Source organism: Actinia tenebrosa, unplaced genomic scaffold (assembly GCF_029948245.1).
Source record: "Actinia tenebrosa isolate PJP-AT-01 unplaced genomic scaffold, QUT_ActTen_1.0 PGA_scaffold6__47_contigs__length_16458017, whole genome shotgun sequence".
Taxonomy (NCBI): Eukaryota; Metazoa; Cnidaria; class Anthozoa; order Actiniaria; family Actiniidae; genus Actinia; species Actinia tenebrosa.
The window spans coordinates 8,447,267-8,462,250 of record NW_028292583.1 but is presented as its reverse complement, the minus strand read 5'-3'; the positions used below and the strand labels follow the sequence as shown (position 1 = coordinate 8,462,250).

At 36.7% G+C, this 14,984-nt stretch overlaps 3 protein-coding genes across 3 annotated transcripts; all 3 read left to right on the top strand.

Moving 5' to 3' along the window:
• The first annotated feature begins 345 nt into the window (after positions 1-345).
• LOC116289603 (TBC1 domain family member 19) lies at positions 346-8,699 on the top strand. The gene is made up of 23 exons (XM_031696550.2): positions 346-592; positions 1,183-1,307; positions 1,849-1,924; positions 2,078-2,152; positions 2,590-2,659; positions 2,744-2,790; positions 3,000-3,052; positions 3,216-3,276; positions 3,629-3,704; positions 3,831-3,869; positions 4,428-4,540; positions 5,044-5,118; positions 5,263-5,325; positions 5,418-5,502; positions 6,113-6,157; positions 6,244-6,276; positions 6,774-6,843; positions 6,922-6,961; positions 7,179-7,270; positions 7,361-7,421; positions 7,580-7,634; positions 7,865-7,935; positions 8,169-8,699. The coding sequence occupies exons 1-23, from the start codon at positions 500-502 to the stop codon at positions 8,268-8,270; spliced, it is 1,620 nt and encodes a 539-aa protein (XP_031552410.2). The 5' UTR covers positions 346-499; the 3' UTR covers positions 8,271-8,699.
• Positions 8,700-9,310: 611 nt separating this feature from the next.
• On the top strand, positions 9,311-11,383 carry LOC116289604 (uncharacterized). Its single transcript, XM_089039442.1, has 5 exons — positions 9,311-9,747; positions 9,909-10,014; positions 10,351-10,531; positions 10,782-10,932; positions 11,079-11,383. Exons 1-5 carry the CDS (start codon positions 9,726-9,728, stop codon positions 11,180-11,182), a joined length of 564 nt encoding a protein of 187 aa, XP_088895568.1. The 5' UTR covers positions 9,311-9,725; the 3' UTR covers positions 11,183-11,383.
• A 912-nt stretch (positions 11,384-12,295) lies between these two features.
• Positions 12,296-14,810, top strand: LOC148905984 (uncharacterized). The gene is made up of 5 exons (XM_089038956.1): positions 12,296-12,332; positions 12,709-12,801; positions 13,249-13,345; positions 13,595-13,763; positions 14,516-14,810. Exons 1-5 carry the CDS (start codon positions 12,296-12,298, stop codon positions 14,660-14,662), a joined length of 543 nt encoding a protein of 180 aa, XP_088895082.1. The 3' UTR covers positions 14,663-14,810.
• Positions 14,811-14,984: the final 174 nt, after the last annotated feature.

The following is a 14,984-nucleotide window of genomic DNA, read 5'->3' as shown; positions in this document are numbered from 1 at the left end:
CTTGAGCGAGGTACTTCATGGATGTTGAAATCATGGTGTCATGAACGTAGCATTTGTACTTGCGGGGGTGGGGTACGAAAATATCTGAAACGCAAGGAAAGAGGGTCGCGAGGTCAAAAATACGATTCTTAACATGCTGTTATTATTATGATACTAGGACCCACATAGTGAAAGTTCGATATTTTTCTCTCTTAAAAAATAAAAAGAACGAAATTCCTGAAAAACAATGAAACTCCTCAAAAACAATGTGTACTTATTGAAATTATATTGTTGGGCTTCCTTTGGTATTTTGCCTGGACTTCGCGCGCAATTTTTAAAGATTGGGATACCTTTGCTAACTATCAAACAAAATGGCGTATGGTTTTGGTTAGTGACAGTGTGTTTATATTCACGATTCATCAAAGTTATCCAGTTTTGCAAGGCTATTGTCCGTCAAGATTAGATAAGAAATAACAAAATGGATATAGAAACCTTTTAGCGTGTTTTTCTCTCTGCAAAAATGGATTTAAGGACAAGATCGGAGCAGATACAGTGGTTGACAGACGCTCTCCAGAACAGCGCACTCTTCACAAAACTTAGAAAAGATTTTCAGGTAATTTCTCATAACTTAATCATTAAATTCATTTATTACTACGAAAAATTGCTTTTAACAATTATTTGAGCCACTTGGATGAATAAAAGAGTCAACCAATTAGATTATGAAGATTTTGAGCTCCATCATAACATTTACTTAATTATTTTGTTTAGTGCGGAGAATGAGAAAAAAATAACATTGATTATTTTAACAAGAGCGAAAATTGCTTTTAAAATGTTCTGTTGAAATAGGAACCTAGTAAAACAAACAAAAAACCCTGGGTATGGGGACTTGGGGGGTATTCTTCAGGGAGCATTGGTGCCATTTCACCAAAGGTTTCTTATTATTGGCCGCCACACTTGGGGATGCTTGCAACCCATCTATGGGTGGGTAATCATAGTGCCCCAGGGTATTTGGAGTGGGAGGTAGGTGGGTTAATAGTGCAATAAACAAACCCCTTGTATGAGGGGGGGGGGGGGGTGGTTAATAGTTGCAACAAACAGTACACCCTGTATATTGGGAGTGGGGGTGGGGAGTGTGGGGGGGGGGGGGGGGGGATAGGCAGATCGCATAAATTCATTGATACCCCCTAAATATTTATCTTAAAGAAAGAGGTTTCCAAGTCCCATGTGTCCCTAAATGTTGGGGATATGAAGGAAAGTCTGCTAAAATATGTCAAAGAATCTGGCTGGGATGTGACATTACAAAATAAAGTATACAAGGAATTCAAAAGGTATGTTTTAGCATGTCTGACTGTCTGTCTGTCTGGTCAGTCAACAGTCCACAGGGATGGCGGAACAGTTTTTAAAGTAGGGGGGGGGGGGGGAGGGGGTCTGTTGCAGACCTCTCCTCCCTTTCTTGAGGTGAACTTTTTTTCTTATTCCTAGGCAAAATAAAAATGTAATTGTCATAACAAATTATTATTTTCAAATTATTTCCTTCCAATTCTAGTGACCCAAAAATGGGCCGTTCAATTATGCTTGCACTCTATTATTGTATGGAAATTTAGCTACATGAATTACACACCATTATTGGCTTAAATGAAAATCTTGCAAGAGCAACAACTTACCTTCATGCTTTGATGCTTGCTTTTTCCCTATTTGCTTTGCAAGTGAGTCTGTGAGTCTCAGAGACATCAGCTTGGAGCAAGTCTACACTCCAGCATGAATTCCTCTATTTTCTGTCTGTCTGTCTGCCTGTCTGTCTTTGCATTATTTTTCTATTAATCAACACAACGACACTGTGAATCCCATAATGCATTTCTTTCTTTTCAGGAACCCTTTACCTGATTCAAATGACACACCAGAATATGCTAAAAAGGAACCACTTGCATTCATCCGTAAGGCTCAAGTGAGTAAATGGTTGAGGCATGTTAATAGCGACAGACCACAGTTGTGTGAAAAGTGGTTCTGTGTGTCCTATGACAGATTAAACATGTTTCACTCATACATTTATTTAAAATATATATGTAAATCTACTTTTAATTTCCTCTTATTTCTTTAGGCCACTTGGGAAAAGAGGATTGTAAAAAGTATCAATAGCATGTGTACAGAGTTAAGCCTTCCTCTCGCAACCAAGGTAATAAGGGAGAGCAGTCCTTTTTTAAATGACCTATATTAGGCTGCGTTCGTAATGTATGGCAGAGGGGAGGGGAGGGGGCAAGTGAAATTGAGGGGGGATTGGGACAATTTTGGTAGGAAAAAGGGGGGATGGGCAAATTTTTATCAGAAAAATGGGGGGATCCACAATTTTTGGAAGAAGCTACAAGCCTTGCTTCGGGGGGATCATATTCTTTTGCATGACTTTAAGGGGGGTGCTAAGAATTATTCTGGACATTTCAAATTATCACCTGCCCCCCCCCCCCCCCCCATCCCTGCCATACATTGTGAACACAAACTTACTGTATATACACGTACAAACCCTAGGAAACTAAAACGAAATTTTACTCATTAAAATGGCCTAATCATCTATATATTCATAAAACATTTGCTTAATATCCTTTTTTATAATTCAAGCGCTCTGCAGTGGATCAGGCCAATATGTCTTCTAGATTTGAAACTCTGGGCTGTGAGTTAGATGAAAAAGGTAATAAATTATTATTTAAATTAAATAAACTATTTTTACTGTAGCTGTTATAAAAGTGACAATGTAATTTGTTTCATTCATCAGAGTTTGAGAAAATTAAACCAGTATATGCTCCAAAAGACTTTTTCGAGGTGGGAGTATAAGTTTATAGTTATTGTCATATAATAAATTGCCTATTTTTTTTAATTCATCTATTCCTTAATCTATCCATCCCTTTACCCTAGCCATTTGTCCCATCCATATATATTTCTATTCCATTCCAATCCATTAATCCTACCAATCTCATCTTATAAACCATCCCATTTATCATGACCATATATTCAATGTTATTTATTAACAGGCTCTAATTGCTGTTGAGAATCCTAATTTTGCACCTTTACGAAAAACGCAAAGGTACTAGTCATTGCAAAATCAAACATTGGAACTAGATAACTTTTTTATTAGTATTTTATTGTGTAAATATTTTAAGATGCTTCATTGGCTGAGAAGTATTTTCTGTTTGATCCTACTAAGCTTACCCACAATGTAAAAAACATCTTCTTTTCTTGTCATTTAGTTCTAATAAAGGATGGGGCTTGATTCAAGTTAATCTATACACCAAAAGTATCCAGGAATTGGTGAGAATTTTTTTCAACTTCAGGTTTATAAAAATCGTTTTCTTTTTAGTTTATAGTTGAACAGGGATAAAGATAACAGCCAGACATCATACAATGTCCCACCAAAATTGGAACTTGTCCAGTAAAATCGTTGCCTTGCTGGTCATTTTGACCAATAACATTGAGCAGTGCAGATTGATACGAGTTATGACAAATAGCTAAAACTAATTTGGCTTGTTATCATGACTGCCAACTAAGTAGCCTTTATTTTTAGCACTACTAAATGTTTTTAATCTGATAATTTCAGTATAGGACTCAGTATAGAACTGGTGGTTGGAATTTTTAACTGAAATTCTTTTGCCTTTTTTATTAGAGGTCAGCATACCAAGAATTAGAGCCTGGTACAAGTCAGTGTGGAGTGGATGATGCACCAAGCAGTTCTACAATAGGTTATAAGATATTCATGGCTTTCTCATAGATTTGAAGGAGATAAAACTCTGTACAAATAAACTTCATGTTTGCATCTTTCACCATTAATATTTATTAGTTTTATTTATATATCAATATATATATAGATTCATTTGAAAGTGATTGGTTCAAGCTTGGCAAAAAAGGTAAGTAATAAATACAACTAGCACATTTCTATAATCTGCAACTTACTATTCACTTGGCACATAATATCAGATTTATGTTGTATTTAATAAATGAGCTGGAGTGTTTTATCAGGTTTAAAAGCATGAGGCGTAGCCAAGTGGTTTTAGGCATGAAAAAACATGATCTGCGAGTTTCGATAGAAGTTGTACATCAATGTCATGCACAGTGAGGTTTGTAAGTCACTACGATGCACTGCAAGTGCAAAAAATGCTCCCACAAGTTGAAGACAGCATGCCAAACAGGTGACAGGGGCACTAGTAGACAAGATTTTGTGGGTTCATCAATGATAATGCAAGACCTTATGAAGCTCTTAAGTCTTCCTAAACTTGGATGCAATTTTATCTCTGATAAACCTAAGTTGTCCTCATAATTTAGTATTCCTTATGTGAAGAATACAGATGAAATCTTTATATAAAGATCTGATCCTTATTAATAATCTTTAGATTGAAGAAGACTTCTTCAATTTAAAGAATACTAATAAGGATCAGATCTTAACTTTTCTTTGTTGTTACCGATAGTTATCCAGAACACAAGTGCTATTGCAGCTCGTCAGTATGCTAAGTACGGTTGTCCTTCAGGTCTGAGAGGGCAGATATGGCAACAAATTCTCTGCCTTAAAATTGATGATGTGGTAAGATTCTATCATATTCCTGTGCCCCATCATGCATGAGCACTCTTGATGCTATTTATGGAATCATTGGTTTGATTGTTGTTGTTGTTGTTTTTTTTTGTTTGTTTTTTTTTTTTTGTATATGCATAATAGTCTGCATGCTCCACACGTACCCTGATTAATTTGGCTCATGTTATCTTGTGTTTCTTAAAGAATGTGAGCAAACAGAGTAGAGCATGCACAGTACGCATGTGCAGAAAAACAAAAGATTGCAAAATGTAATTCTAAAATTAGCATCAAGGGGTACCATTGATGGTTACAAGCATGGATACCAGAGATTCCTTCTCTTGGTTCATTTTCTCTTGATGTGGTCTGGCAATAAAATAATATGAAAATGAATGCTTTAACTCCAAGAAAGAAAAAATTCATAAAGAGTTCATTGTTTCTTACAAAGGAATTTTACTGATTCCTATTTTCTCAAACCTGTAGAGGGTTTTCTGAGGGTTTTTATTATTTTAAACCAGGATCTACTGTATTTTGAGCAGCTCAAGAATAATGTTATTCAACACAGCATGTTAGTTGACACCTTGGTAATGAAGGTAATTAAACATGAACACTTCAGTCTTGTTATTCAAAGGTTGTATCCCAAAGGTAGACAGAGTATGAAAAAAGAGGAAATGATAATCAATGTAGATAAATCTTGCTCTGAAGTATGTTTTGATGTGGCTTGGCTTTCATTTTAGGATATTAGAATGACAGCAACAAATGATGATGATTATTTTGTGTTTGAAGATCTATTGTATCAGGTAAGTACAACTTCAGTCTTTCCTGAATTATGCAATGCCATCTAAATTTTCTATAGAATGTGAAATGTGTATGTTAATTATTTTCATCACAGGCCTTGCTGGTATTTACCAGAGATACAGCAGTCTTAAACCACTTCCAGAATTCCAGTGCAACACCACCCAAATCATATATAAGAGGTACTAAAAGCAATGCATGCATCATACTTTAGTCCTTGTTGGGGTTACCTGAATAATATAATACAATCAATCAATGCATGGTCTTTAAATAATATAGTAACATACATTCATCTCATTTACATAGCATGTCAATAAAAGCAAAGCTAAAGGACAGACATAAGAACATAAATTACAGTGGGACGCGCCTAACAGTGGCCACTCAACTCATTTTTCTACCAATGCCTTTGAATCCTTTCCTGCCAAGTGTTTTCGTCAATTTAAAACACATTTTTCCAGTCCAGTGTTAGCCAGCCAAGGAACCAAAATAGGTATCATGTAGGCAAATTATTTATTTAAGTTTATGTTGCAAAGAGTACCAAATACTTTTCAAATATTTACATTCACGCTGAGTGCAAATACATGTGCAAATGCACAAATTCTTTTTTTCTGATTGGCTAACTAGCAAAAAAATAAGTAAGGCGGCCACGGTTAGGTGCAGTTGCAATGTAATAAATACATGTAGAAGATTTGTATTCAGCATAGAACAAATTCAGACACTCATGTTACATATAGCTTAATTCTAAGGTATATTTTTATGACTGCTCTTCTTATGTCCTATTCATGCAAAAAGGAAAATTAGGAATGCAAGAGTTTGCTGTTGTGTACCCACCAAATGGTTAGTTAAAAAACTTTGTACATGTTTTATTTGTTTCTCTGCTGTAATAGTTTCTAAATGTTAAGCTTTGTTTATTTTATTTTCAGGGGTTATTCCATTCCATGGATTTTCTATGCATGGTAAGCCATTACTACTGATTGGCATTATCACCTAGCAGTTACTGTATGTTGGATTTGCTATGTATATACTCAGCGCCAAAGCACTTGATAAGGCTTTCATACTTCTTTTTCATTGTTTTTATAGACTGCTTTATGATAATGCCTCTTTTGATTGATATGCATTAATACTTGAACACTTTAATGCAGTAATCCATGCCAATTGATCTGCTAGCTATCATTCAATTAACTACTTACAGCTATAACATTATTCCCCTTTACAGTTTCCTGCACCATTGAAAGGCATAGCCATGTCTGTGCATCAAAGTGAGGACAGTGGTGACCTTGCAATGATAGAGACCTTTTTTTAACACCTTGTACAATTATTCATGTCTCTATTATTGCAAGGTCACTGCCCTTCTAGCTTCAATGAACAGGCAAGGTTACTTTTCAAGTTGTTGCAAGGAACTGTGGGCAGGACTATTGTAGCCTTCAGCTGTTTTTTTTTTCTCATATTCTAGCCGCACCCCTGTGTTACATGTGTTCACAAGCTCCTCAACTGTACTTTTTATTCAGAGAGGTTTACACAAGGTTTGTATGACCTTGATTTTTGTTTGATTCAAAACAGACTTTAATAATTTTAACTTTTTGTTTTGTGTTAAATTCTAGATATTTCTTCAGATTGCACACAATTTCATCTCATCCTGAGGTCAGTGAAATCAAGGTTTTTGTTGCAAGGGAGGGCTGAGAAGGGTATTGAAGGAAGGGGAGGGGTGGGGTAGGGGTGGGGGTGGGAATGAAATACTGGAAAATAGGGAAAAGGGTGGAGAGGAAGAAAGGAAAGGGAATGCATTTCATATTAGTACAAACAACAAGCTAGGAATAAAAACTCACTAAATAAAAAGTAATGTGCTTATGTGTTACAGGGAATCCTATCGTTGTGTATTCTGTTTGAGAATCTTCTCCAGACACATGAACCATCTTTGTTTTATCATCTCAAGGATGTAGGGGCTCCACCGTAAGTATCAACCTTCCCAACACATTCATTTTAATCTCAGTAAAACATGATGCGAGGATTACTCATTTTACTTATGCGATTTGCACACAGGTTAAGACTCGTATTCAACTGGATGGTCTATGCCTTTTCTGGTTATCTGGCAACAGAACAAGTAAGTTTGTTTGTCAGCACCTTTTCTCCCCCACCCCCTCCCCCGACATCATCAAAACCCTCCGTAGGAAAACATTATCCTTTGACGTTTAAAAAGTGATTTTCTTCATTCATTAAAAAGTGAAAACGATAATTGATTGTTGGTATTATCTGGATCAGGTTCTTTTACTGTGGGATAGGATACTCGCATATGATTCAATGGAACTCTTGTCAGGTATAATGTTTTGTCATTTTTTTTTTCTTTCTTAATCTTCCTTTTCTCTCTCAGGGGTTCTTCCGCACATATGTTTCATAATAGTTGTCAAAGATGTTTTTAAACCTATTATATTCGTTCCTCTCCCAAAATAAAAGCAGACACAAGCTTGTGCTTCAAACTCTTGATTCGTGAGTCTAGTCTACTCTAACTATATACATAAGTCGTATGTGTTTATCGTTTTTTGTTAGTTCTTGCCATGGCTATCTTGTCATATCGTCGCTGTAATTTGATGGAAGTAACAAGTCTACAAACTGCACAGGTAACTCTTTCATTTCTACCCTAACTGCCTTCAGAAACATAAGCTTTAAGAACAGGGGTGTAACGAGGAGTATGCACCATTTTCCCGCCAAAACACACGCGTGTGCGTTTCATCTTTGGAGTTTATCCACAGGTTCAGTGCTATCCATTGCTATCCCCTTCTTTCTCAAAAAAAATTTTCATTTTAGAAAAGATTTTCCGTGTATAAAATAATTCGTTTTCTATTTGTCATAGACTGTCCTGGCAGATATTTCAACCCTTAACGTCACAGCTCTTCTGCAGTACGTGTTGTTCCTTAAGCAGTACGACACTTCTTTTCTTCACGGCGGCTCCTGAACAGTCTGGCAAATTTTACTCTTAAAACAAGCTTTGACCACAGTTGTTTGTAAAACTTTTAGGTTCCGTGTTAAACGCGGCACTCAGATGACTCCCCGCGGGAAAACGCTATCACACCGACTGTCTGCTAAAAAAAGCGCACTTAAGTCCACTGTTTTTGGTTTCTCACTTTTTCTGTTGTCCCATTCTGGCGTTATAATTATTTGTAATGTTGTGTGAACTAGCTGGAACCAAACAAAACACGTACACAGAAAATTACTTGTAACTGTACACTTTTCATACAAGAGTTTCAATAGATACTTTGCTTTTTTGAATAGAATTTCACTAGTGGTTTTTGTCAAAACAGTGTCACAAAACCTCAGAAAGCAAAAGTTATGTAGTGTTTTACTCGTTTATTTATTTATTATTGAAATAAATTTATTTTGCACAGTATTTATTCTTTTGCTGTAGTTACTGCTAAGTTTGAAGCATTATCTTGATGTTTTTGTGAAAGACGTACACAATTTTTTAATCCTTTCAATTTTCTCTTCTTTTTATCTGACTTCCAAAAACTTTTTTTTTTTTGTAAAGATTTTAAAATCGAAAAGCTCTCTTTCAAAATTCAGTCTTAACTACAACTTCCGTTCCAAGCAGCTTGCCTTTATACAAAGGGTTCGTGCTACTCCTTAAACTCCTTGAAAACTCCTTGAATTTAATTCACGTTTTCAACGGGGCACTTGAAAAACTCTTAAATAATACGATTTTAGCGAAACTCCTTGAAAACTCCTTGAATTTCTGCTTTGACCATTACTTGCATGATTCTGAAATAGATCTAGTCAGAAAGATTGGAATTTCTGAAAGTCGGCCACCGTGTAAAACCTTGGCATATTTAGCTGAACATACTCCTTGAAAATTCATTTTTGGGTCCTTGTAAACTCCTTGAATAGTCCTTGAATTTTAAGTGGTTACTTCAGCACGAACCCTGTTTACAAGTCTGTTGTCGTTTTTGTTTTATTACTTCTCAGAAATGATAAGTCCGTTAATCCCATCTATCAATTACTGACCAACCGCGTTCCAACTGTTGGCACTGTGTGTATTGTCAAGGTCTGTTTACAAACCATTGACCTCTAAGAGAAACAACAGGTCTACCAATAATGATGTTGTATTGAGCAAAACTTCTGAAAGACATCGGGTCTTTGTCAAAGAACGCTGAGCCGTATTACTGGACAGTTTGCTGAAAGTTTTTCCATAGCAACCTCCTGAAATAGTTAAAGTCACCAAACAGAATTTTATCGCTTTTCTTTTGTAATAATTTTGAAATATCAACAAGTCAACAAGATTGAATTATTGTTGAATAGAAAATTGACATTCCAAAAGGTTGCTAGGCAATTTGTTTTACCAAATTGATCGAACGTGTATCAAGCAACACACAAGACTTTGGCACAGGAACTGGTCGACATTATCAACATTTCAAACATGAGGGACCATTCAACGCCAGGTAAGTCGTAATATTTGTAATATTGATAATTCATTCACAAGTCGCGTGAATGTACATCTTTGTTGAAAGAGCTTTGGCCTATCCAGAGACTAGACATGAACTTTTTACGAATATCAGTTTGTTAATAATATACAATACCGTCCTTTTCTTATCATCTACAGGAAGTCAGCAGAGTGGCAACCGCATGATCCGTGGACATTCTGCGTACAGATCAACCTACGCTAGCAACTACCTCGGTACTCTTAGCACCCCGGTACCTAACGGCAGGTACGAAAATGTACTATACTTCAGTACTAGAATTAATTCAGACATTTAAAAAATGGTTTTGAGTAAATCATGGGGATATCTTACTACTGAATTTTCGTAGTGTATACTGCCAGTTTCTCGAAGTATCAATTGGGTCATCTTTTGTCATACATACTAAACTATTTGTCCACCTATACTGTACATGGCAAGAGCTTCTCGGTAAACCAACGGGGTATTAAGCCGTACGTTTAGATTAAAAATCTAAATGGCCTATTAGCAAACGCTTTAAAGTTTAGTCTACAAATTTTCAGAAAGTTGATCAGTTAAAGGATAGTTTTTATTCCTCATTTTCTGCAGAGTTCGAACATCGCAGTTCTACCCATCCGGCAGGCCTCCCATAGCCTCCACATATCAGGCAGATTTCATGACCTTCCCCGTCAACAAAAGAGTGTGTATTCCTTACGGATCCTCTTCAGGATACAGAAAAAACAATCCTCATCCTCACAACATGGAAGCAGCCTTTAAACATCCAAATAAAGTGAGTTACGTGGTTCTTACACAGCCTAATTGATTCTGACTTTTTTATTTTATATCGAGCGAAATGTTAGTTCCCATTTTAGATCTTAAGTCGTAAAACTAGTGAAGAAAAAATAATATTCAAGAGAATGAGACATAGGGTATGATCATGAAATGATAAAACTGATTAGGCCCATGCTAAAGCGCCTCTAGTACCTAACTATAGCTTTCTTTTTGGTATTTTTTACTTGATACTTTAATATTTGTTATAGGATTATTTTGTGTGGTCGCAATATCGTCGACTTCCTCCTTTAGGAGATAATGATGGAAGTGTAGACAGTCAAACGCTGCTGAAAAAGGTTTGCCAAGACAAAATTCGTTCCATCTACCAACAAGACTTCAAAGATCCTCCATATGCAACAGGTAATTTCTTTGAAAGCATTATGTCAACATGGCAGGCATTCCCACCGCCTTGTTCTTCTTCCATACTTTTATTTCAATGTATGATACATGAAAAGTGAAACTATAATAATTTCATTTTAACTTTGGTCTTTTTGCTTTTTTTGCAGATTTCCCAGTTACTACACCTTCAACTCGTATGAATAGTGGTGTTCCTCAAGGTTCAAGTTTGGGTCCCCCATCTAGTGGACAGTATTCGGAGTTACTCAGTTGACCATCATTTTAAAAATATACGTAATAAGCTACGACTACACTGAATTCATTATGACGAACGTTCCAGTTTATTTATTCAGGGTAATCCCTTCAGACCCAAAAGGACACTGTTATCGATGGTTAAATAAGTTAACAAAACATTAAAAGCAACCTTATAAAAACTGATAAGTTATTTGTGTGAATAAACTACAATTTTGCATTATTTTCCGCTCCTCCTTCCAGTGTAAATGTAACTATCTACTGGCTATAAATACGGTATACAAAGCTATCAGCAATCTATTCAGGTGGAAATGGCCTAATAATACTGCCTAATTATCTCCTGGGATTACAAACAATCACGTATGACTTCAATTACAATTCAATTATCACACACTTAGCGTGTGTTGACAAAGTTAAACGATCCCTACTCGAGCAATATATATACGATAATCAATTGAATAAACATGCAAGCAGACAGTACCTCGGTGTTCTTCAACTAAAGACGAGCGAACACTGCTAGCATCTGATCATAAGACCACGAGGGTTTTTTGGAAACAAACTTGCTGTCCGGCTTTTTCTTTTGTTTTTATCCTTAGTGGCTTTAGAGAAGCGCTTACGGCTGAACTCGAATCATCCAATCACAGTTAACCTATTATCTCGGGAATTAACGAAAAAGCAAGAATATGCACGCGACTGACAATGTCCTTGGATACCGATAGCTAATAGACTAAAGAACTTCAATAAAAACTACTAATTTTTACGCCGCGGCTTTTTGACAAACTTCAAACTGGGTGAAAATTTCAAGGTAAGGTAAAGTTACATAATGAAATCCTTAATGGTACAAATCTTTGCAGTTCTTTTTAGAACTCTTATTTTAAAAGCATAAAGTTTTAAAAACTATTTGTTTGGTTGATTGTAATGTGTACCTCATGGGTCAAAGATTTGTGTCGTGTTCAATAGTTGTCCGACCGGTCGACGCTGCCTAATGTCTAATGATCGATATCAGTGTTTAAGTCTTTTCCAGCTGGCAGACTGACTTGTCCGTGTAATGCTGTAACTGACAGAAGATGTCGTTTCCTTGAGCAAAGCATTTGTTGAATTGTTTGTTGATAAGGATTATCATTACTACGACAAGATGCCTTATCAAAATAACCGTTATCTCCCACCAATCGGTAAGAAAAACTATTTGAATAGCTGTTCTTGGCCGGGAAGAGTGTCAGACAGTCATGATTAAGAGCCCGTATTTTATAACTTAAAGTTCCTCAAATACCCCGTTATTGCCATAACTAATCGGTTAATATACCTAAGTATGTTCCGGCTTTCAGTATCCTATATTCATCTAATTTCTCCCCTCAAACATCCTGTATTCCCGTAACTCACCCGCGTTTTCCATCGAAGGGGAAAGGGTGGGGGCTCCACTTCAGTGTAAAAGGTACTCGACATTCATGTTCTTAGACTCTTTATATTCTCTTGAATACCTTAATGCCTTTGCATAATATATTCTTCCATTTTCTCTAGTCAAGTTATTGTTTTTGTTTTTGTCCTCAGCAACCCCCGTCGTTTCTCGATATCAACTTGATTTTAATAAACAAGACGTTAAACCGCCAAAATCCTTTAAAAATCGAAATATAACAAATCTACGTAAGTACTGATAACATTACCTTCAGAATTATCCCCCCAACCCCCCCCCCTCCCCCCTCGAGTAAATAAAAAACAGGACCACTTTTTTTAAAAAAACACACCACTGTCCTAGTTTCATTTGACAATACATTTGAGACTCCGCCATAGATTAATGATGATTTGATAATGGGAATATTATCTCTATTAGACGGAATGTTATGTCATATTACAGGCAAAAGTCGAAACAACGTGATTTTGTGTAAGCATGCAAATTGTCAGTGATCAGGATTTCTTATCAATGGGCAGTAACATTTTTGGCGGCTTAAAGAGTGCTCGCACTAAACCCGTGAAACAAATACTAATTTTTAATACTAAATGGTGATAATCAAACAATAGAAAACAAGGGATTCTGTATGAATTACTACTAATTAGTACTAAATATTGTGCGTGCATTATCTATGCTTTTAGCTCCAATAGCTTATTCCAACTATCGAAGAAAGATGGGTAAAAGTTTGTACAAAGATTCTTATGAAGGAACATTTGGTAATGCCGCTGATAGTGCAAAGTAAGTATAATAGCAGGTTTTAAGAGGCATTGTTGAATTATAGAGCAGATCGATTTGATAACGACGACGCGGATAATGCTAGCGGTGATGCAAGGAGCAAATGCCCTTTGCGATGCGCGCACGTGTCGTTGACTTCAAACGTCCTCATCAGGATTATCATCGGAAAACCTGAAAAAATCCAGTAGAATTTGCTATCTGTAAACGATTTGCGTAAAGTAGATGTTAACTCTGTTGTTTCATTCATTTCAGACCCGATCCCTACGAGTACCCTTCCAAGGACGATATCGGCACTTCTACCTACAGAGATAACTTTAAAAAGACAAAAACGTTACAACTTCCGCTTTTGCCAACATCTCCAACCAGAAGAAATAATCCACACCCGTCGACAATGAACAACACATTTCATTTCCCAAAACGGGTTAGTAGTTAATGTACTGTTGGTCATGTTTATGGTGTTAGTTTTCGGCTCACAGGATGTTAGGGTGTGGTATACGTAGTTAAGTGATCACGTCCCTTAGATTTGCATGTTTATGCGGTGGGTCGGTTTACAGCATGTTAGGGTGTAGTAGTTATGATCACGTGTAAGTACCCTTAGATCTGCATGTTACTACTGGTCATGTTTATGCGGTGGGTCGGTTTACAGGATGCTGTAGGGTGTAGTAGTTATGATCACGTGTAAGTACCCTTAGATCTGCATGTTACTACTGGTCATGTTTATGCGGTGGGTCGGTTTACAGCATGTTAGGGTGTAGTAGTTATGATCACGTGTAAGTACCCTTAGATCTGCATGTTGCTACTGGTCATGTTTATGCGGTGGGTCGGTTTACAGCATGTTAGGGTGTAGTAGTAATGATCACGTGTAAGTACCCTTAGATCTGCATGTTACTACTGGTCATGTTTATGCGGTGGGTCGGTTTACAGCATGTTAGGGTGTAGTAGTTATGATCACGTGTAAGTACCCTTAGATCTGCATGTTACTACTGGTCAAGTTTATGCGGTGGGTCGGTTTACAGCATGTTAGGGTGTAGTAGTTATGATCACGTGTAAGTACCCTTAGATCTGCATGTTCCTACTGGTCAAGTTTATGCGGTGGGTCGGTTTACAGGATGTGCAGTTGTAGTTTTTTCATTTATGACTAATCGTAAATAATGATTTTCATTCTCTTCGTAGGGTTACTGGGTATGGCCACATTATTTACTACCAGTAAAGTATGACAACGGCGATAAGTTACCAGTTGGCCCGCGAATCCCAGAAGACTTGAGAATAAACAGAATCCGAGGTCCTTTCGACACGTGGGAAGACCAGAGTAGCGACTGATCAATGAATTCTCGACATATTTTCGAGGACTTAATTGCTTGCACACGACCTTTTTTAAAACCCATTTATATGCGTCACTGGTGTACCCCCACTGTCCTTCCTCCACTCTCCCCCTTACCGCAGACGCAACGCTCGCTTTTGGAGCGAAATTTCATTACTTTGTAAATTTGATAAGTTTAATCTCAGCAGTTTTTGTCTCAGTTTGTTGCGTTATAAATCGTGAGAAAATGTACAAATATAATATTGATACAGTATATGTGCTAAATAGACTGAAAATAAAAGTTCCAAAATGGGTTACCTGTGTCATTGTTAACCTTGTAGA